Below are 23,196 nucleotides of genomic sequence, written 5' to 3' on the forward strand. Positions count from 1 at the left end.
AGTAGTAGTAAGCCTGTCTCTAATAGCTATCTTGGGCCATGCAGCCAAAACAGAGGCAATGAAAATGAGGGTAGTATCTGCATGCTTGGGTGAAGCAAGAAGTAGGTAGAAGTACAAAAAGAAAATATCTCGTGAAAACTCAAAAAAGCAGTCTAAGGGAGACTGAGGATGCCCAGTAGCTTCAGGATGTTGAACATCAACTGTAAAAGAAAATCAGAATAATAAGGAATGCCTTGCTTTGGAGGGAGTGAGTGGCTGGAAACCTGATTAGGAGCACTCCCTCTAGGAGAGGGAATACGCTGCGACACCCCTCCCCCCCCCCAGATCCCACTTGCTTCTCTGAATCTCCATTTCTGGTGGTGAGGTGGGGGCAGGACACAGGGTTTGCAAGGGGGAGGCTCTGTGGGTTTCCGATAAGCGTCTGGCTGGCCACTTTTGGAAACAGGCTGCTGGGCCAGAAGACCTTTTGCTCTGGTCCAGCAGGACTCTTCTTACGCTCCTGGGGACAACAGAGGCCCAGAAATGCCAGTCATCTCCCGCATTTCCCTGAAGGCCCCTGACCATCTGCGATGCACGCCGAGCGCTGCCATTCTCCTTCAAGGAGGCAGCAGGAGCTGTAATTTAAATTTCCATGTAGCACAATCAATCCTGAAATGATTAACTCTCCTTTGTGACGCTTCTATTGAGGAGAATTCATTACAATTAAATTCTTGTGTACAAATTGTTCCTGCAGAAGCTTGGCTTGGGAAAGCTTGCGTGTGCTGCCTATTGGTATCTGAGTTACCATTCATTATGCAATCGTGACATATCTTAACTGCTGAGAAGAGTTTAAATCCCAACTTGTCATTATGGTCTGCTAGTGAAGCATTCTGATATCAAAAGACCAGCTGGCCTGTGGTCAAGTTAACCGAGACAGAGGAGGGAAAACAAAAACTTGTTAAGCCATGCTACACTCGCAATTATTTTTTATTGTGCTTGATTTTTGAGTGCTTTTATAAAGGTGGCCTCTTTCAGTCCTTGTTAAGGCTAACTGATGCTGTAGGTGTGAGCAGGCACCAGCGCTGTCCCCTTAACACCATGTGAAGAGCTTCATTAACTACGGACCCTGAAATTTGGGGTCCCCTCCAAACCCCTGCTTTCAGTATAAATTACAGACGTACTTCAGAAGTCAAACAGAATCCATTCAACTTCTGAAAAGTTTGTAAACCAAGGTGCAGCTTCCGATTACGCAGGTGCGCCTTAAACAATAGCAGAATATACAAGAGTAAATTGTGATATTCCTTGCTGGTAAAATATTTTTTTATAAGGCTATGAGAGGCCCCAGCTGCTCTAGTAATTTCTTCATCTGACATAATTTGATAAACTATGTACACTGATCATGGCGTTCACACCATGGACTCATCCACATATTTACATAAAGACCATGCATGGAAACCAACACACCAAATAAACTAATACAACAGAACTGTAATATGCCAGGAGAGTAGCAAATGAGCTTTTATTGAATCATTACAATTTGTACTTTCCCTAGGTCCAGAGAGAGAAGTAAGCAAATAAATAAGAGAGCAGTTGAGGCAATTTCTATTACAATATAGGCACGGTTGAGTTAATTGGAGATGTCCCCGATTGGTGGCTTTGTTTTTTGGTCATTGAAAACGGGGGACTCATTGTTTGAAGAGTACTCTGTTAATACACCATGGTCTCTTGAGGGGCCTTTCTTTTCTTTTGCCCTATGTTGTCACTTTGTTTCTTCCTTCCTTAATCTCCCTCCCAGCCATAATTTTGAATTTCAGTCTCTTTGCTATTGATTGTGCATTGTGCTCAAGTGTGAAGATTTTGAGCTCCTGTTAGTAGGAAATTGGCATTTCCCCCTGGACATTGTGCTTATCTGCAAGCTGTTAAGACAAGATACCAGGCAGGATTAATGTCTCCTGCTCTGGAACTGCTGACATAAAGAAGGGACTGTTGAAACTTGAAGTTCCTGTTGATAGCATCATAAGGATGCTGCACGGTCAAGGACTCTTCTTGCGCCATTGTGCCCAGGACCTTAGGGAATGAAAGGCTGCAAGAAACACATAGGTTTAGAGCTGAGAAGGGGAACCTGTGGTCCTCCAGAAGTTGCTGTAATAAAACTCCAGCATCCCTTCTGGGATAACATGCTGGCTGGGGTTGGCAGGCATTGGAGTCCAACAATACTTGGAAGGTCACAGAGCTTCTGGCTCACCTGTCTTTCTGAATATAGCCTTGTGAAGATACCCAAGGCACACATCTATGATTCTATGATTCTATGGAGGTCTTTAAGCAGAGGCTTGACAACCATATGTCAGGAGTGCTCTGATGGTGTTTCCTGCTTGGCAGGGGGGTGGACTCGATGGCCCTTGTGGTCTCTTCCAACTCTATGATTCTATTATCTTTGTTGCTGGGATTCAAGAAGCCTTTGCTCATCCCTTCTTTTCGGTTACTGTGCTCCACCTAGCTCAGGATCTCAGCATTAACAGTTTTCATTACAATATTTTAACTGAAGTGTGTACCCCCTCCTTAGAATGAGCAGACATTGTGACTTACGTAACATGAAAGGGTGGGAGGTCTAGTGTACAACATTATTAAGAATGAGGAATATAGACACAGTTTAGACAAAAAAACACAATGTTTTATTTAAGAGCATAAGAAGAACCCCTGCTGGATCAGACCAAAAGGACCACCTAGGTCAGCATCCTATTCTCAAAGTGGCCAGCCAGGTGCCCAAGGGAAGCTTGGAAACAGGGCAATTGGTATCAGATGCTCACTGGGTCAGCATTTTCATAATGAAACTGAAAATTCAGTGCAAAGCTGGAGAAGTGGGATTTGCTTCCCATCTTTCCCTCTTATCTACTGCCTCACAGGAACTACAATGAGAGATATGGTGAGATTTGTCATCACTGGGGTGGCAGTGTTCTGGGACCGAAGTCAGTGGCTCACATTCCTAAACTTGAAAAAGCAAATGTTAAGGAACTGGCCACTAAGCTTAGATAGATGTAGCAGATTTGCCTCAAATTCTTCTTTGCTTAAAAATAAAATACTGGAGGGTGGGGGTGGAGAAAGGCTTTTAAAATGTTGCTGTCAGGTTCTGAACCAATTCTCTTAAGGTAACACCTAGTCTTCATATTTATTTAAAACATTTTTATTTTGCTCCTCAGCTGAGAAATGATCCCAGAGAACTGAGTCCTTCAGACATACAATCTAAGAAAAAATATGATGCAATAGGAGCAGACTTTAGGGAGGGAAAAGGAGAAAAAGAAACATAGACACAAACACTTAATCTTGTAATGATCACTGAAATGAAACGATTTCAAGGAGATGAGGAGGCAAATATTGCTGTTCTTTCAGCAGAGGGCAAGAAAATGCCCCGCAGTCCCGTCTCTCTCCCTCTGCTATGGCCTGATGGGATGGCTGTAATGACATATTGCAATAACCAACAGCAATATTACCAGAGCACGAATAATTGCGGGAAGGTTTTTCTCTCTGGTGGATATGGTCTGATGCCTGAGGCAGATGATGCAAATAGGTTCCAAATGTTGGAAAATATAAGAATTAAATGAGAACTTGCTGCTTTTTTTAATGTGCTCTCAAATCTGCTGCCTGAGGTGGGCTGCTTTACCTTGGCTAATGGTGAAGAGAGCTTGAAAATGGTTGCGCACCTGTGTTGGGAATTTCTCCAGTATGATACAGAAGTTTCACTTTTTTCTGCCAGCTGTTTGTCAAAATTCATTTAGTTATATCTTTTAAAAAGTTGACAGGGTTGTTGACTACCAGATGAAGCAATCAGTCATGATGCTCATTAATTCCTTCAAGAACACATGGGGGGAGAGAAAGTTCAACTCCAGGCTAGGAAATATCATTTTAAAATTAAAGACTGATTTGTAATGATTTTTTTATAGCGTAAGTCATGATCAGTCAGGGGACAGGATGCTGTGCAAGTGTTGAGCCAGTTGTCTTTCTAAAAGGCCCTTTGCTGGGCAGGGATTGTAGTTTGGTGACGGAACAACTGCTTTGCACAGAGGAGGAGGACCCAGGGTCAGTTTCTGGCTTCTCCAGCTAAAACAGCATCGCCCAACCTGGTGCCCTCCATATATTTTGGACTGCAGCTCCCCATCAGTCATACATTTCCCTGTATCAGGAAAATTTTAATGTCTAACATTTTGCAATTTTTATGTGCTGTAAGTCGCACAGAGTGGCTGGGGAAACCCAGTCAGATGGGTAGGGTATAAATAATAAAATTATTATTATTATTTTATTATTATTGCTAGCAAAAAAGGTCCAGGGACGTTTTCTTGGCAACTTAAAGTCATGTGTCATGTATGATTTGAGAAAACCCAGCTCCTCAGAAGCTACCTTTTACTAAGCCAAACTGTTGGTACATATAGCCAAGTATCTGGGGGGGGGGGGGAATCACATAGCTTCCCTGATGCCTTCTGAAACGATAGCTTTCTCTGACTTGTGAATATTGAGTTTGAAGTATTATTATTTATTTATTACATTTGTATACTGTCCTTTATTCAAAGATTCCAGAGTGGTTCACAACAGAAAAATACAAAATAATTGCATAGTAATAGTAAAACAAAAAAAAACCCCATAAAAACCCTTCCACAAAGCCTGGAGGGAGGCTAGGAAAGGATATGTAGAAAACAGTCTACTGAGAAAAGATAAGATTTACATTTCTTGCTCCAAGAAATTTACATTTCTTTTTTACTGCAGATTTATTAAAGAAAGCAAAAGCGCTATTGTCATCTCACATTCACAATAAAATAAACATCAATACATCCATCTTAAGATACACATACAGATTCATAAATGCCCTCCAAATGTCAAAACAGATATCCAAAGGAAGTTGGTGTTTCAAGAAAGTGCATTCAACTGCAGCAAGGGCATTAAGGACTTTAAACTGTTGCATAATACAGTGGTGCCTCGCAAGACGAAATTAATCCGTTCCGCGAGTCTCTTCGTCTAGCGGTTTTTTCGTCTTGCGAAGCATCCCTATTAGCGGCTTAGCGCTATTAGCGGTTTAGCGGCTATTAAAGGCTTAGCTGCTAAAAGGCTATTAAAGGCTTAGTGGCTTAGAAAAAGGGGGGGAAGCGAAAAAAAAATCTCAAGACTTGCAAGACATTTTCGTCTTGCGAAGCAAGCCCATAGGGAAATTCGTCCTGCGAAGCGCATTGAAAAACGGAAAACCCTTTCGTCTAGCGGGTTTTCCGTCTTGTGAGGCATTCGTCTTGCGGGGCACCACTGTAGATGGTGAATATTTATCCTTCCACGCTCAAGGTATATGTCTCTTAGCAACTGCAAGGGCTCATAAATTCCATTTTTGTTGTCCAGTTGTTAGTCCTTATTTTGCAGGAATATAAGTTAAAGTACACAAACATCTGCAGATATTTTGCCAGTACAAAATTTATACAGACAGCAACTTCAGACCAAACAGGGCATTTCAGGGGAAGCCCACATCATATGCCTCAATGAGACATTTCTAGCATTACACCTCCAAAATGCATCTGGCTTAGACAACCCCTTCATACAGAGCTGCTGTGGAGTCCAGTATACCCAAAATAGGTTTTTTTTGCTGAATCAGTCAAAAGAAACATGCCATATAGATTCTACAGCAGTTTTTACATCCAAGAATAGAGAAGACGCAGGGAAGGGTAGAAACCTGGCATCCAAAGTCCTGCCGACAATATAGAATTTGGAATAAAGGCAGTAAATGGTTTACATTCTAATTGTATTTTAATTCTGCCTATAGAAGTCAGATTGCTTTGTGGTAAGCAGAATGCTTTCAATGTGGACTTGAGCAGGTTGTGGATGTTCAAGGCAGCAGAGACTTCACTGGGAATATCATTGGTTAAACAATGCTGTGCCTTTCAGAGCTTGTTTAGCAATGGATCATCAGCCTCCTGCTAACTGATGGCATGTTTTTCACAGTACCCTTCCATAGCGGCTGCTATTAGACTCTTTGGAAATAGCTTTGCAGACGCTCAGTTCCGTTCTGCTTCTAAAATCAATACCTCCCTTTTATAGCTTTTTGCAAAATGATCGTTTGCCTCTGGGTCCTGTACTCTCCCCACTCTGCCCCCAGGGGTGACATTTGGAAAACTATTAATTAGTATTTGTGACAATGGGAAATAAATGAATGCATTTACCATTGTGGTAGACAGGGCTCCCAAATGCTATGTCTAACACTTTCTCACTGGAGACTCGGGCAATCTGTTGTGCCTATTGGAGCAGGAGTGAGATACAAGGAAATCATCTTAAGATTTGCAATCAGTTCATTTCGGTGCAGAGCAACTGTAGCTAGTAGGCTAGTGTAACTAGATGGATTTCTTTTGGTGGCTTTAAAAGAGGATTAGACAAATTCGTAGAGGCTGCCAACCATGATAGCTATGCTCTACCTCCACTGTTAGAGGCATTATGCATCTGGAAACTAGTTGCTTGGACTCACAGATGGGGAGAGTGTTGTTGAACTCAGGTCCTGTTTGTGGGCTTCCTATAGGGGGGCATCTGGTTCCCAACTCAGGTCCTGTTTGTGGGCTTCCCAAGGGGGGCATCTGGTTGGCTACTGTGAGAACAGGAGGCTGGAATTGATGTGCTGCTGGCTTGATCCAGCAAGCCCTTCTTATGTTGTCATTCCAGGATTGCTTGCAGAGGCAATACCCATGGTTGCAGATTATAGAATTATGGAATTGCAGAGTTGGAAGGGACTTCAAGGGTCATCTAGTCCCACCCACTGAACATTCCTCTTCCCTTTCCTCTCTCCCTCGGTGGCAGGGGTCAGCCACTGGTAGCTGTCCAAGGTGAGATGAGCCAAGGGATGCCAAGAAATGTCCCAAAGCCAAGAAGATTGTGTGGCTTAGGCAAGGTCCTGGCCCCAAAGGGTACCTTTTGATAGCCCTTTCTGTCCAAGCTGGCCCAGTGGACAGGAAGGGTAGGCATATGAAGAGGCTTGCAGGATCAGGACAAAGACCCCTTTGGTATATAGCGTTCTGTTCCCACAGTGGCCAACTAAGATGCCCATAGGAAGCCTTTGTGTCCTCCTTTCCTATGTTGACTTTCCTTTTTATTTTTCGTTTGTTGCTTTAACGGTATCATACAATTCTAAAAGCAAACTTCTTTTTTTAAAAAAACTATCTATGAAAACAAACACAATAAATTATGAAATCCATCCAATCTGTTTTGATGAGTGGTGGTTTATAAATAATCTAACAAGTAAAATGAGCCCTGGTAGGATCCTATGCAAGCTGGCAGGAGAAGGGTCTCGTCTGTTGGGTCTCTGCCTCCTTCCTGTTTGTCACCCAGTGAGAGAGAAGAGGTAGCGGGCACAGAGGAAGCAGATCTTGCACCCTGTCCTCATTCGTTAATTGCATGTCTCCCCCACCACCACACTCCCTTTGTATGTCAATGAACTACCCACAAGGTCCTGAACGGTGTTTGTGGGCTAGAGCTCACATAAGTTTGCTTCTCTCGACCATAGTTGGAATCAAGGAGTAAGCAATGTAAGAAAATGTGTTATGGTAAGAAACATGAGCCTATGTGCATCACTCTGGAGCATGTATTCTACCTTAGGCAGAGAAAGCAGGGAAGTTCATAGAACTGGCTGTTTTGCCATATTGTTGTCAGCATAATAGTGATGAAATTGCTTTAAGTTTTTGACCTTTGAAGGATATTTCCCTTCCTAGATTAATTGCATAAACCCATGTGCAGGTGCTGTGAGTGTACAAGTAGTCACAGAAGCACCTGGAATACATTTCCAAGTGTTGTCCATGGCTTTAGGATATAGCTCTTTGTTTCGTTCTGCCGCAGCAACTGCACCAAGAAGCATAAAACCAACACAACTGGCAGTGCATATCTGAATTTTTACTTGCTGGCTTAAAAAAAGCAGACTAGTAAATAAAAATGGAGGCTAGAAGCACTTTCTCCTCTGCCCTTGTCATTCTGCTCTTCTCCCCCACTCCCTTTAGTGTGTGACAGCACTTACCCTTCCCTTTAACATTTACCATTGTGCTTTGCTGTGCCACAAGGCAGCACCTCTGAGCTGGCTCCATCTGCAAATGAAGTTGGCAGACGTGACTGGAATGAGCTCAGGAGGTGCTTCTTCTAAGCAGGCTAGGGTTAAGAACCAAAGTGCTCTGATTCAGCCCAGTTAGCTTTCATGCTGGTTGCAGGGAAAGTGGCTTTACTTTCCTCATGGCTAGCACACACAAAAATTGTATGGATTCTCATAGACAGTTGATTAACATTTGTAGATGTTCTTTTATTGAACCAACAAGTTACATAAAAAGCGTTTTAGTCTACTGAACCTCATGGAATAATCTTCTGCCACGAATCAAACAGGAATGTGCCCAGATTCAAAGGTTTGCAGCACTTTTGAACAGCTAGAGTTGATCTAATTTAGAGAGAAACTTATAGTCACTTTTTTTTAAAGTCCCATTCTATGGAACTAAGCTGGCTGCAAAGCCTTTGATATTAACCTAAGCAGCAGCTTATGTCTTGTTACCCTCCTGAGCGGAAGCATGGTGCAGCTGCCTTTCTGATTTTGATGTTTTCCCTTCCCTGCAGGAAGCAGAGAACACTTTGCGTTTGATGCAGAACAAGCTGAAAGAGGAAGAGAAGCGCTTGCTGAAGAGTGGAAGTGAGCTCTGTTTGTTATCTTTTCCGGGTGTCTGCAGACCCAGGGTCCCATGCAGTTTGAGCCTTTCCGTTTTCATGTTACCATGGTCATTTGAGGTGGAAACTAAACACCAGGCAGACAGAGAGGCATATGGAGCTACAGCAGTTTTCTCTTTCTGCTTGATTGTCCTGTCACTCAATTTACTATTTTCAAGGCAGAATGGGAAGTCAAGGCTGTATATTGTCTGTTGCCCCCCACCCACCCCATATCAATGATGGGAGCTTTGGGTAGGTCATGGCTGCTTACTGTCTAAATATCTATCTCTGAGCCCCAAATCAGCTGCATTATGGGTAGCATGGTGGGTAAGCCCTATTATTGTTAGGAACAGAGGTGAGTCCCTTTCACTTTAACAATGTAGTATCAAACCCATTAGCTGCAGGGGGGTTGGACTAGAGGACCCTCATGGTCCCTTCCAACTCTACAACTCTATGAAGCAGTTTTGCCTTGCTGTGTGCTAATAATAGGGGATTTGTTGTATTATTTATTGACTGCATTTATATGCTACTCCCCCCCCCCACCCATTTGCTCAAGACACTTTAATGTGTAAAATCATGGCCACCAATCCGTTGGCTACAAAAAGGAAAGGGTGATAATAGAAGGGGTAAAGCGTAAATTCAGATACCAGTTCATCTGTAATAAGGTTGCATAATGATTTGGGTGGAATGCGCCTGGCACACATCATCTTGGAGGAACCAAACAGTAGTTGGTCCCATAGAAGGGGGCCTTACACTCTCACATTCTTTTCTCTGATGTGGCCGGTGCATTGCCTGTTAGTGGAGTGGAAGAGCCAAATGGCAACTGGTCTGGTGGAAGGGGCCTCACCGCCTCACCTCTCCAGCTCATGCAACTATGGGGAATGAATAGACACCAATGGAGTGAAAGAAATTGATGGATGGCCTATCCAACAAAAACAGGTTTTGGTTTTTTTATTATCCACCTGACTATTAATTCAAAGCTGTAAATTGCAACTCACCTGGGCACCTGTACTAGCTAAGAAAACCTACAACCAGGCAAGGAGCAACAACATATTCCTCCTTTAGGGTATAAATGGCTAATATAAGTTACAGGCATGCAAGAGGCAAGCAGAAAACTTTCTATGAGCTAGTAACTTTTGCAGATGAATATGCAAAACTGGATTAATTCACCGATTTGCAGATTACATTGAACTAAAACCGGTTCTTATAGTATTGGGTCCTGTTTAAGCCATATGAAAATAAGTAACTCTATTTAATTAGCCAAAGATGCTGCTCTTCATCTGATAAGCAATTCCAGTCAATGTTTCCTCTCTTTTTACTCTAGGTCAAAACTCTCCAGTGGGAGGGAGTATTTAGGCCTGCTTTTAATACCAAGGGAACTATAATTAATAAGGTTGCCCACATGCTAACTTTTGACAGAAAATTTGGATCAGTGACAGATTGGAAGGAGCAATTTTATCCTGATGTTGTTATTTCAGTTTTGGCTTATTCTTAACTAAGACGTCAGCAGAGACCCTTAGGTGAATCATCCCAGTTATTTTAATATTGCTTTGTATGCATTGAACATTTATTGGGAGGCAGGGGGCATGTGAGGGAGAAACCCAGAAGGTTTTCTCTTGTGGATCAGTTAAGGGAATTTTTGCTTTTGACTGAGACTGGCTGAAGCTTTTCAAGTCGCATTTGATAGTTCCAGCTTGTTAATAGTTTTATCTCAACCTTCCTTGTCTTTGTCCTTTTGTATGTGGCAGCAGGCTTTAAGTAGCAGAGCACTGTTGGTTCTGCTGAGGACTAGTGTTTTGGCTTGCTGGGTCTTTGTAGATCAGGCATGAGGAAACTTTGGTGCTCCAGAAGTTGATGAACTACAACTCCCATATTCCCTGCTCATTGGCCATGCTTGTTGGGGCTGGTGGGAGTTGTAGTTAGCAGCATCTGGAGGCCCAAAGTTTCCCCATGCCTGTTGTGGATCCTGATTTTTTTTTCATCTTGCAGCTGTCTTCTAGAAGGAGACTTGAAAGGGCCTTCCCCCAGCTGATTTTTACCCTGGAACTTGATTCTGCATTGAGCAGGAGGTTGAGCCAGATGATCTCCAAGGCCCCTTCCAACTCTACAATTAGATGGTTCTCTGAAAAGATGGCTATGAGCAAAGCTGAGCACAATCAGACTTGAACATGAAGCCGAAGGACTTTAAAAAATGAATTTAGAGGAGTCTGAAGGAGAATAAATACACTTGCTCAGATACGTAATTCTTAGAACGTTCAGAGCAGTTCATGGACATACTCTCAGTGATCACCATATGCTGCTGGCGTACTGAGGCTTTGAGATTTGCCGAAGGCCATCTCAGTGAGTGTATAGGTAAGATGAGATTTGAACAAGGATCCTCATCCCAGAGGCTTGTCTGCTGAAGTACACAGGACTGGACTTTCAATGACAGAGCTTTCCTTTGGAGCATAATTCCTTCTCAATCATAAAACTGCGTCTGTTTTACAAACTCAGTTGTTTGTTGTTACAGTATTGGCAAAATTCTGTTTGGGGAAGCAATGGATGAGCTCCTGGGGCTTAGCCGCTCAAATGGAGTATATCACATATTTGCTTTTGTTTACAAAGATTTGAAGCAACTGGGGCAAACAAGAGCAGCTTTGATCCGTGGGGAAATCTGAGTTCCCACAGTGAACATGAAGCACATATTGTTCTTGGCTTGAACAAAGCTTTATTGAGAAAGTGACACATCTATTGGTGGGTTCTGCCTGCAGCTAAGGTGGAAACAAAGTATGATCAGTGAAAGATTTATTAAACACATTTGGGGTTTGGTGTGGGTCGTTCTTTCCTTCTTCAGTTTTGGTTTTCATCTGAAATTAGTGGCATACAAAGACACAATTTGTACTACCTTCTCATCTGATTCCATCTACATGTTAGGATATTTTAGGGAAGTCATTTGTATTTTTAGTTAATAGCTGCTTTATGGAACCACAGCATAGGGTTCCTTTAAAGTGGTGGGGAGAGGCAATTTCAAATGGTACTTTGCTTCCTTTTTAAAGGGGATGGGTGGCAGCAGTGGCGTGAGGGAGTCCTCCATCTGCCAGCCGCCATCCCTGCCCCCTTATAGGAGAAGGCAGCTGGTGAGATGAGATTAAATCCTGCTGCCTAAGCTGCATGATCCTGGTCCTTGCTGGGAATGGGGTGGTGCAGCCAATCATGGGCATAGCCAGGACTTTTGTTGGGGGGCAGAACCTCAGCTATGTATTTTTATTGATTTTTATTGATTGGGGGGCAGCTGCCCCTTCCTGCCCCCCTCCATTGGCTACGCCCATGCTCTACCCTCCCAGCCATCAGCTGACATCACCTGTGACCTCAGCTGATGAGGGGGTGGGTGTGGTTTGGGGGGAAATGGCCCGGTGGCCAATTGGATCCCTTTGTGGGCCAGGATTGGCCTGTGGGTTGGATGTCCCCCACTCCCTGCCTGGAGGAAAGAAGGTGGCGGTGGCAGCAGTATATCAGGCAGGCAACCATCACTCCACCGCCTCTTGAGAGGAAGCCTTCCCCCTTAGAACTGCATCCTTTCTGTTCCCACTTTGCATTATTGTAGGAAGGACAGGTGACATGCCATGGCTGATGGTGTGCAGCACAGTTTCCTCCACCCCATTAACGTTCAGTTCTAAACTGATGAAATAGTCTGTCCTCTCTGCAGGGGACTTGGGTGAGGGTGCTGAGAATCTTCTGTTAGAAGTTCCTGAACTACAATCCCCAAGATTCTCTGGGGGAAGCCATAACCATTGAACCAGGACCAAAAACTAATAGAAGTTTGGAATGTAGAGAAGAACATTTTGTAATTAATCTGCAGCCCATTTTGTCCCTGTTGTTGTTGTTGTTACAATAATTATTACTACGTCAGTTTGTTAATTTCACTTGGGTGAGAGATCCTTAATTTTCTACAAATCTTCTTGAATTGAGAATATATTGATCTTTCTTTCCCCTAAGTGAGGCACCTCCCTGCTTCCTGGTGGTTTTTGATGGCGCTGATTCTCTTTAGAAAAGATCACAGTAAAAAGAAAGAGAGAGAAACTTCCAAAACCTTGTTTGTGATGAATGTGTAGGCAACAATCAAATTTCAAAGTGTTCTCCACCCCTACATTTGTAACTTCTGAAACGCTCTGATTAGCCACTATCTTCCCCATGCAAACCTATGGGTATTTGTGTCTCTGTGTGTTCTGATAGGCGTCCGATTTCTCTGGATCCTTTAGCTGTGTTTGAGAAGGGCATGGAAATCAATTGCGTCATTTATCTGCGGGAGATGAGATGGAAGGCAGCTTGGGGAGCTGTTTCTGGCATATTTCAAAGTCCGGCTAGCTCCATTGAACTGAGCTGCAGGTTCCAGTGTTATGAACAGGGGTAAATAGTTATCTGTGAGCGGGCTCACACAGCTTGACAGCAAATGCACCCTATATTTATCACCGCTCATCTTGTGTTCTGTTGGGAATAGCTGGCCGGCATGATAAGAAGGAATGAGCAATGTTATCAAATTTCCAAGCTGATTCTCTTAAGTGTGATCATTGCAGAGACCACATGAAAAATCTAATGGCTGTGACCACGTAGCTACTCCTGACCTTCACACACTGTAGAATTAGATCTCTGAGAGTAAAAGATCTGAAACCAATAAATGGAGGGTCTCCTTTAGTGGACAGTCTTCTTTTGTTCCATTCATATCAATATGTGAGTTTTCTGGACAGAAGCAGTGCCGTCTTCTTGCACTGCAATCCTGCACATTGTTCAGACTGCTTAAATGGCAGTAGGATTTAAACACCTACAGTGTGAGGAAGATGGCAACCAAGAGCCTATCCCCCTATCCTTTCCACCCCTATCAAACGATGCTAATAGTAGTCCCAGAAGGGAATAATTTTGACAGAAGCAGCAGCACTGAGGGGAAGCTTGGAGACCTCTTCTCTGCCATCTCAATTAAAAGGTCATTCCTCACCTCGACTGGGTTTTTATTGTTATTATTATTTAAAGTTGTGTACTCTTGACTGTGGACTCCCCTGTGCCATGCCTGAAGCAAAGTTCTTTCCCGAGTCTTAACCGGAGATCTCTTTTGCACACAGAGCAATTACTCTGTTGCTGAGCTGTGGTCTGCCTGTCAGCCCACAATCATTCCTTCAAGCTGAAGCAAAGAACAGAAAGAGATGGAGCTGATGTCCTAATAACTGTCTTTGGTGGGCATTCTTGTTTTTATTTAGACAATGACGACTCGGACATAGAGATCCATGAGGATGAGGGATCTGACAGTGACATGGAAGACAGGCAGCTAATGAAGCAGCATACGGCCATGGAGATGCTGATGCAAGGTACCTGTACCTGTACACCTGGTGGACGCTCCATTGCAGATGAAAGGGACCCAAGGGGCTGAGTGGTTTGTCCTGCAGGGCGGTGGGAAACAGCAAGTGCCTAGAAACTTGATGGTGCCGCCTACAATTTTGAAATACTTTCTCAGTTCTGGGAAGGGCTGGCCAACAAAATGAGGTTGGGAGTCTAAAATATATTCTTTCTCAAGCCGCTTTCTGGAGTTGCATTTCTGGCCGAGCTACACATTTATAGGAACAATTATGTGTTTACTGAATATGATACTGCCTCAGGCATTTAGAAGTTAGGAGCTATGAAGTGATTTTTATGGCCGGCGGGTGAGCTGCATACTTTCTGTCTTGCAGTTCCTCTCCTGAAGAACCTATCTCCATGTTGGTTCACTTTCAGAATTGGAAAAGCATCTCCCCATTGCAGGGAGCTAAGCTGTGGGTGGGCAGGAAAGATCCATGCATCCTGTTTGTTTTTTGAATCAAATCCTCCTCCCCCTGCCACATTTTCCACATAATTGGGGCCTTTTTAATGTTTAAATACACAGAATTGTCCTGTCACTTCTAGCATGGCCCTTACAGTAAGTGGAGCTCTGGACTCATTTAAAAAATGGTTTCACTCACAGGTGGGGAATATTTGTCCCTTCTGAAGTATGTAGCTGAACTGCTGCTGAACTACAACTCCCATCAGTTCCAGCAATCATGACCAATAGCCATAGATGATTCAGGAATGTCTGGAGGGCCAAGGATTCCCCACCTCTGCTATAACTGAACCCTGTGCATGTGGCTCCATCCCCAGAACGGCTCCTCTAGTTCAACCAAGAGCAAGAGATGCACTTGCTTTCCCACTCCTTCCCCAGATTCTCATATTATGATACCACAAGGATGGCAGCGCATTGTGGAGCCTCTCTGGAGCCTCACCAACAATGTTAAGCTGGAAGCGTTAATGCACCAAATGACTTCAGGAGCTCCTTGCATCTGTCTCCGAATGTCAGCTGTCTCCTGCTTTGGTCAAGTGCTCTCGGCTCCTCCTTGCAAAAGAGCTGTGACCTTTACTGGAACACAGAAAGCAGTCATTAGAGCAAAGCTGACATATTCGCTTAACCTAATGTGCCTTTATTTAAGTTTGTGTCATCCCGTCAAAGGCAGGGGTAAGTGAAAAGGTGTTCCCCATAGATGGCATGTGGATTGTCCTACAGCTTTTGGAAGACAGGAGCTCCATCAAGAAGGGTCCCGTTCTGACAGGCAGCAAACGTTTGCCTCTCTTGGCCTCTCAGGCAGAAAACAGATCACATATTTAGGACTCTCTAGCACTTCATTTGATTTATTATTATTTATTATTTCTCTAAATCCAACATGGCCTTTCAAAGCATCTTCTTTCTAACACAATCAGAAAGGTGTGACCTGAGGCATTGTTGCCTGCTAGGTCCATGCTCACTTTCTCTTCTCCCTCTCGTCATTTCTGGTCAAAGAGACTACAACAAACAAACCCTACAGCCAGCCACCCCAAATCTGAGAACAGGGATACTGGCAGGATGAGTCTGAGCGTCAAGTGCCTCTTATACCACCTTTGGCTCCCTAGAAAGAAAGATACCCAGCATTGTTGTGTGTTCAGCCACATTCTCATTGATTCTGTCTCCTTCTCTGCTCCAGGGAGACCAAACAAACGGATTATAGGAACGATGCAAGGTGGAGACACAGAGGACGATGTAAGTAGTCGCTAAAGATGCTATTGGCAAAAATGTGCTTTTTCCATGGCATACCTTCTCATTCCGCAACAGGTAGCCTGCCTCTTCAGTTTCCCCTGCCTTATTTCACTTTCTGTTTCTGTCTCCCCCACTTTCCTCAAAAGCTCCTGCATCTTCCCCATCTCATCTCTTCTCTTCTCTGTAGGTCTCTTTCTCTCCTTCCTAGTGCAGCCACTTCTTTGCCTTTTCCTGCTGTTCTTGCAATTAAGTTAGGTAAGCAGAGCAGCAGACTGGCAAGCGATGCTTCTCAGAGGTCTGTCTGTCCCTCCCCCCCTCTCTGGGGACAGAGACTCCTTTTGTGATCACGCCATCACTATCATTTCTTTTGCCTTCAAAATTTATCATACGGCGCCTGGTAATTTTACTGTTACTAAAAGCATTAAGCACTTTACAATAGATAAAGACAGATCTTGATTGACGGGGATGCTAATTGGTCTTTGCGGAACCTGTGCTGCTACTACCCCAGTGGGACAGATGAAAGTGACGAGGAGCATGCGGCCGCCGGCAGCTCTGTTTTTTCTGTCTGTCCTCCTAGTAACATTTTGCTAAAGAAAATTACATCCAGGAAAAGACATGACCGCACCATGCTCAGTGCTTTTCTGCTCCTCCCCCCCCCACACACACTTGCCATGTCATTGGTGCAACTTGCAGAGGACAAGGAAGGCCTAGCTGTCTTGCTGATACATTCCAGGTCATTCATACCTAAGCATTACTGTGGTGATATCAGGGCTCACCATTAAGCCCCATCAGGATGGCAGGCACAAGAAACAGGGCCTTTTCAGTGGTGGCTCTATCCCTGCTGAATTGCTCACCCTCTTTGCACAGGATCACCCTCTAGTTATTTTCAAATGTGCTTTAAACTGCTTTCAAAAGAATTTGGTTGTTTGTCTATATCATGTAAACTGCTGCTCCTTTTATAACTTAAAATTAATTGTTTGGGGCTAGAAATTTGTTTTTATTTTAGTTATGAACTGCCTTATGAGAGTCTTTGGCCTGGGGTGGGGGCTAAAAATTAATTAATTTGTAGTTAGGCCTGAGTCCCATTGAAATAAATAAATATCTAACTGCAATTTAACTCTCTTTTATGTCCCACTGCTTTCAGTGGGATTTGGCCACCCTAAGATCTGCAAGATTTCACTCTGTGTATTTAAATATCAGGGTGTTTCTTCCCAGCAAAATGTTTTTGAGTACTTTCTGACTAAGAAAACCTTTTTCTCTAAAGCAATTTGCCACTAAAGCTTGGGCTTCTCTTAAGTCTATCATTTTTATTCATGTAGGAGCCAAACTCCTGGGCTCTTCCCCTTGGGACAGACTACCTCCCTGGCTAGAAACTGCTGCTTGTGTTTTGAATATGCATTGTTCAGGTCAGCCTGAAGTCATTGCACGGATGCAGGAAATACTAACGCATTTGCACTTCCTGTGTGAAAACCAGGTTTACTGAATTGGAGCTGCCACACGAAGGCCTCCTTTGAATGGCTCAGGGTGGCGGCTGCTCACAAAGAGGCTGTGTTTGTTTGGATAGCTGTTTTAAATTGTGGTGTTAGGTTTAAAGTGTTGTTGCAACTTGGTTTGTTCTGTTGTTGTTGTTGTTGTTGTTGTTGTTGTTGTTGTTGTTGTTGTTTTTAATTATGACTGCATCACGGTGGCAGAGAAGGCAGATATGAAATTGGTCTTGCATGTGCCAAGGCCAGCAGTGGACAGTGGATTTTTCTCAGAACTCCAGCAGTTCTCTCGTGGCACACTAATGTGCCCCTAACCCTGTTTGAACATTTCTGCCCTAGCCTCAGAATAAGCAGCTGCCCTTAAACAGTTTACGGCAGGATAACAGCCACACAGAGCTTGGGCTATAATTTGGAGCAGATTCCCTCAAAAAGTGGCGAACTCTCCTTCCTTGGAGGTTTTTAAGCAAAGATTGGATGGTCATCTGCCAGAGATTTTTTTAGCTGTGATTCTTGCATTGCTGGGGGCTCGACTAGATGACCCTTGGGGTCCCTTCCAATCCTACAGTGATTCTAAACAAGCCCCTTCTCCCAGCCTGTATTGCAGTCAAGCAGATTCCTGGCACCTCTACGGAAACTTGGGTCACATCCGCACCACACATTTAAAGCACTCTCATACGACTTAAACAAACACGATGTTCTCCAAAAAAAATATTTGAAACTCACAACTGCCTCATTGGGGCAAGATCTACTGGAAAGAGATGCTGTGATCACTACACCTGAGCTGTTTGGGTTTCTTTGAATAAAGAGTTAACTTCACTGACACTGGGTGTTTTATTGCTGACCTGCTCCTGACACCTAACTACAGTGGTACCTCGGGTTACATATGCTTCAGGTTACAGATTCCGCTAACCCAGAAATAGTACCTTGGGTTAAGAACTTTGCTTCAGGATGAGAACAGAAATCGTGCTCCAGCGGCACAGCAGCAGCGGGAGCCCCTATTAGCTAAAGTGGTGCTTCAGGTTAAGAACAGTTTCAGGTTAAGAACGGACCTCCGGAACGAATTAAGTTCTTAACCTGAGGTACCACTGTACTCTCAGCACAGACTACCGTTCCCAGGATTCTTTGAGGAATGCCGTGGCTGTCAAAGTGGAATAAGTGCTTCAAATGTATGGTGTGGGTGTGGTCTCATTGGTGCCACTGAGAGGGGGCTGTACCCTGTCCACCTTCCCTGCTTGAATTCTCCGCAGGCAGGTAGGCAGGCAGCTGCCCTAGCCCACCCAGTTGTGCCGCTCACCTGTCTTCACCTCCCTCCTTTGGAGACTCTGCCCCCTCTCCCCAGTGCCTCTTTCACTCCCATTCATTTTTGCAGTATTGGCTGGTTTCATTTCTCTCTCTCTCCTAATTTTTCCCCTTTCTGCTTCCATCTCGCGTTGCCTCTGTGCGCTGCTGCTCTCTCTTCCAAGGTCGGGGCAGCCAGAGCCCAAGCCAGTAAGCGCAAAGTCTCCAGAGCCAAGGCTAAGGTGGGTGTGACTCCTGTCTGCAGTGCTTTCACCTCCACTTGCCAGGGCCCACACACACACAGCTCTGGTGGTGCACAGCCTTCCTTCCCTGCAGCTTCTTTAGCAATTTTCAGCCATCGGTAGCACTCAGTGAAAAGAGTGAATAACGATGAGATGCATAGTGGCATATGGAGTTTACACAAACAGTCAGGAGAGGCCTCAAAAATGTTTTGGCCTGTGTTCTCAGATATCGAGGGAGAGGCAAGGGCAGTATTTTAAAAGACAGATCTTGGTTGGAAGCCATACCAGAGCTATTTGTTTTGGGGAAAGCAAAACACTCTGCGCATGCTCAGCTATATACTTTATTGTACAATATTCCTATCTGTTACTTTAAAGGAGGGGCATGGTCAAAATGGAAAGGCAACTCATGCAAGCTGCTGCCACGTGATTTTCTTCAAATCTCTTTTCCCGCCACAGCTCCCCCTCATGGAACATGGAAGAGGCTTGTGTGGTGGAACGCAATAATTGATGTCCTTCCTCACACAGCACCTCATGGCAATTGCTCCAATAAGATGCTGTGAGGGCCATCCATGGCTATTAGCCCTGGTAGCTGGATGTTCCACCTGCCGTGTCAGAGGCAGCATGTCTCTGAATACTGGTTACTTTTGCCCCCAGTTTCTGCTTGATGACTTCCCACTGGAGCATCTGACTGGCTACTGCGAGAGCAGGAGGACAGACTAGATGGGCCTTTGGCCTGACCCAGCAAGGCTCTTCTTGTGATCTTAACCATATCAATTTTAGCTAATTAATTGACAAATATTTTAAATTGAGTAACAGCCTTGTTATTAATAATGATAAGCTCTTTTAGTGGTTTGGGTCTAATAGTTTCTCACATTGAGCCTTCAAGACAGGGCAGATTTTTTAAAAAAAACACCAAATAATAAATAAAATATTTTTACAGGAGGACACTGAAGATAGTGAAATTGATTTGGATGACGACGACGACGATGACGACGACGACCTGGAAGACGACAGCATGGATCTCTCTCCCAACAAGGCGAGTCGGAGGGTGAGGAAGCCCGAGCCCCTGGAGGAGAGTGATAATGACTTTTGAGCAGCTGGGTCATCTCCAGAGACAAACCTTGAGGAGCACAGAGAAGCTAAAATGTTGACCCACATGACTCTGACAGGATGTACTCCATAGAGTAAGGCAACCTTGATACCAGTGAAAAGAGTACCAAAGTAGTAATATATCTTGGAACTCAAAGTAGCTTAGCTCTTTTGCTGTTGTCAGTTCATGAGCAAGGAAAGAACACTTACATTCGGGGAGCTGTCATGTCACGCTCCATGGTGCCAAAGTTTTAAGAGACCCAGCAACACACACACACAATCCAGCAACACAAAGCAGTTTAGACTCCTGCAAGATTCCTGGTATCTTTTTGATACAAACATGAATCTGGAATTGTTTCAAAGGACAATTTAGGCTAAATTAACAGCTGGGCTTCAGATTGAATTCTGAACTATCATCCCAAGTGCCTCACTAAATGAATTCTGTCTTTTGCCAAGAACAAAGGAATATTGGAGCCCCAGCAAATGTTTCCATCACTTTTACCAAAACTGACAAGGCAGGAAAGGAGCCCACAATTAGTTTGGGGCTCTGCTTCGTCTCTAATTTACCCCTTTGCTATATGAGCACATATAAAGCACTGTCATATTGGGATAAAAGAAGCTCTAAGAATGATAATATCTCCAACCTCATTATTTAATACCAAGTCCTTGCCCACACATGTCCATGCTAATGTAAAACCAGGTATCAGTTTGGGTTTCCTAAGCAACTTTTCATTTTATTTTTTAAAAAAATCTCATTTAGTAGAAATACAAGTTTTATTTTGTTTTTCTCCCCTTATTCTGGGCCAATAGGTTTCTAGGCACTGAACAGGCTTGACTGAATACTTTCCTCTTGTCACAAGCCACACAGTGCTACCAGTCTCAAAATGCCTCTGTGTATAATTTTATTTTCAGAGGATAAATGAAAAATATTTTATAGATTCAATCCCCTAACAGTGGCAGGTATCACCTGTTGTGCTAGTTCTGTGTTGAGGATTCCTCAGTTCCTTATGCCTTGCAAGTTGTATGTATTTTCCAGACTCGCTCTGAACCTCTTTGACTTTTACATTCATTCCCTTGTTTCACAAAATAAACGACTTTACAATCTGGTTTCTTCTTGTGGTGTCAGCTGCTTTCAGTTTATCAGGAAGGCACAAACCACTGCGGCAGATGCCCCACAAAATGTCTGAAGCACCGAACCACCTTCACCAGCAGGAACAAATGTCCAGAATGAAAATGACAAGGTTTGTCATCCTCTTCCGCAACTGCCTTCAGCTCAGGCCATGTCCCCACTTAGTACCATCCATTGCAGCATCTTTTGCACCACATCCTTGTCAGTGAGCCATTTGTGAGGAAGGGACATGTCTCCAGGGCACAGGATGTCTGGAATCCCAGAGCACCTCCTCCAGGGAAGTTTCTCTTTCACATCTCCACAATGCAGCTGGGGGCATTTGTACGGATGGCATCAGCAATCACCTTGGCTCCTGATTCACCTATTTTGTTTCCCTGTAAGCTGTAGAGGGAAGACAAAGGGTTGACGCTTAATGCAGCATCACTGTCTGGGCACTGCTCACAGTCTGAACAGTAATTGCAATTTTCTCACATGTCAGAATCACAAAAAAAAGAATCTCTGAGCAGGGGGAGGGGTTGAATGGCTTTCCCTGTTGCACATGACTTTGTTGGGTTTCTTGAACCAGTTGGAGCTTTTGCTCAATGGGCAACTTAATCAAGTGGTGGCTGTTGTGCTTGTGCCCTAAAGGTCTGGACAGTGGAAGCTATGGAGGGTGGGCACTCCTGATTTGTGACAGATTTGGACTGGAGTGCTTTCCAACCAATTAATATCTAAAAGCTTGGATACAGGGAAGCAGTGGGGCTAGGGAAGACAGCTAATGCATTTTGGTTGCCAACCCATGGTCAATATTTAGCCAGTCTCAACCCCACAGGAAAAGTTTTTAGGTTGGGATTGTCCTCCAGGCCTACAAAACAGCAGGTAACTCTTAACTCTTTTGCTGAATAGTCAGGAGCTAGTCACTATTACAACAAAGAAGTAAAATTAACTGCTTGGGTCCATCATACAGCTGTCAGCCTAGGATGCCTATCCCTCCTCCTGAAATCTGCCCTGGCTCCGACATCCAGCTTTATAAGTCCTTTGTGTTTTTCTTTCAGTAGGAAAAGATGGAAGGGGCAGGTTGGCTCCTACGGGAGAAGGGCCAAGGAGTGTTAGCTATAAAAGAAAAGTAACTAGGGCAGAGGGACACGGGTGGCGCTGTGGTCTAAACCCCAGAGCCTAGGGCTTGCTGATCAGAAGGTCGGCGGTTCAAATCCCCATGACGGCGTGAGCTCCCATTGCTCGGTCCCTGCTCCTGCCCACCTAGCAGTTCGAAAGCACGTCAAAGTGCAAGTAGATAAATAGGTACTGCTCTGGCGGGATGGTAAACGGCATTTCCGTGCGCTGCTCTGATTCGCCAGAAGCGGCTTAGTCATGCTGGCCACATGACCCAGAAGCTCTCTGCAGACAAATGCTGGCTTCCTTGGCCTATAGAGTGAGATGAGCACCCAACCCCAGAGTCGTTTGCGACTGGACCTAACAGTCAGGGGTACCTTTACCTAACTAGGGCAGGGCACCCTCTCCTCACTGTGCTTCCTGCACATCTCCACTCTGGCTCCTGAGATTAAACCAGATACTGATCCATATGTTTTCAAGCTTCTCTGCCATAAATGGGCTGGAAACTTCTTTTCAAAAAAGCTTAGGATCTCAGGAAGGAGAGTTCTGCTTCCATGGTACATCCATTAATGTATGGAATGCAATGTTCGTGATTAAGTAGCAAGTTCTGTTGCACCCCGGCCAACCATCCCTGCCAAATCCTGTGAGGTCTGGCATGAAATGGCTTTGACACACACTTTTTTAGACCAAGAGCATTGAAAAGTGAGTTACTTGATGTAGGCGAGGCTGTGGCTTCCAGTTAGAGCTGTGGCAATGCAGATTGCTCCGTCCATGCCCAGGGAGTTCTCTTGGAGGCTGTGGGCAAGAGAACATGGGCATATGGAATCCATTATGCACAGGCACACAACAGTGTCTGCTCCAGCTTTCAGATAGGTAGCCGTGTTGGTCTGCCATAGTCAAAATAAAAAAATTCCTTCCAGTAGCACCTTAAAGACCAACTAAGTTAGTTCTTGGTATGAGCTTTCGTGTGCATGCACACTTCTTCAGATACGTATCTGAAGAAGTGTGAATGCACACGAAAGCTCATACCAAGAACTAACTTAGTTGGTCTTTAAGGTGCTACTGGAAGGAATTTTTTTATTTTGCTCCAGCTTTGTTTCACTTCCCCCAGAAAAGTGTAAAGTAACATCTGCCTGGCCATTATCTACAATAGGGTAAGTTCCAGCCCAC

The 23,196-nt window shown here is 44.2% G+C and overlaps 2 protein-coding genes across 7 annotated transcripts in view; one reads left to right on the top strand and one right to left on the bottom strand.

The window, feature by feature from the left end:
* CLUAP1 (clusterin associated protein 1) overlaps window positions 1–20,912 on the top strand; it is a 55,388-nt gene extending 34,476 nt beyond the window's left edge. For 2 of the 3 annotated variants that reach the window (XM_081169901.1, XM_081169902.1), the window contains exons 9-13: window positions 8,581–8,653; window positions 13,896–14,003; window positions 15,660–15,715; window positions 18,660–18,716; window positions 19,657–20,912. In XM_081169901.1, coding sequence (XP_081026027.1) covers window positions 8,581–8,653; window positions 13,896–14,003; window positions 15,660–15,715; window positions 18,660–18,716; window positions 19,657–19,809 — 447 coding nt within the window. In that variant the 3' untranslated portion in view covers window positions 19,810–20,912. The remainder of the gene's footprint in view (window positions 1–8,580; window positions 8,654–13,895; window positions 14,004–15,659; window positions 15,716–18,659; window positions 18,717–19,656) is intronic. The other variant, XM_081169903.1, reaches the window with a different exon arrangement.
* The window catches only part of NLRC3 (NLR family CARD domain containing 3), a 30,227-nt gene continuing 27,591 nt past the window's right edge, over window positions 20,561–23,196 (bottom strand). For all 4 annotated transcript variants that reach the window (XM_081169849.1, XM_081169850.1, XM_081169848.1 and 1 more), the window contains 2 exons: window positions 22,738–22,821; window positions 20,561–21,315 (listed from right to left, as the gene is read on the bottom strand). In XM_081169849.1, coding sequence (XP_081025975.1) covers window positions 21,225–21,315; window positions 22,738–22,821 — 175 coding nt within the window. In that variant the 3' untranslated portion in view covers window positions 20,561–21,224. The remainder of the gene's footprint in view (window positions 21,316–22,737; window positions 22,822–23,196) is intronic.

The sequence above is a fragment of the Podarcis bocagei genome, assembly GCF_964188305.1.
Source record: "Podarcis bocagei genome assembly, chromosome: 14".
NCBI lineage: Eukaryota > Metazoa > Chordata > Lepidosauria > Squamata > Lacertidae > Podarcis > Podarcis bocagei.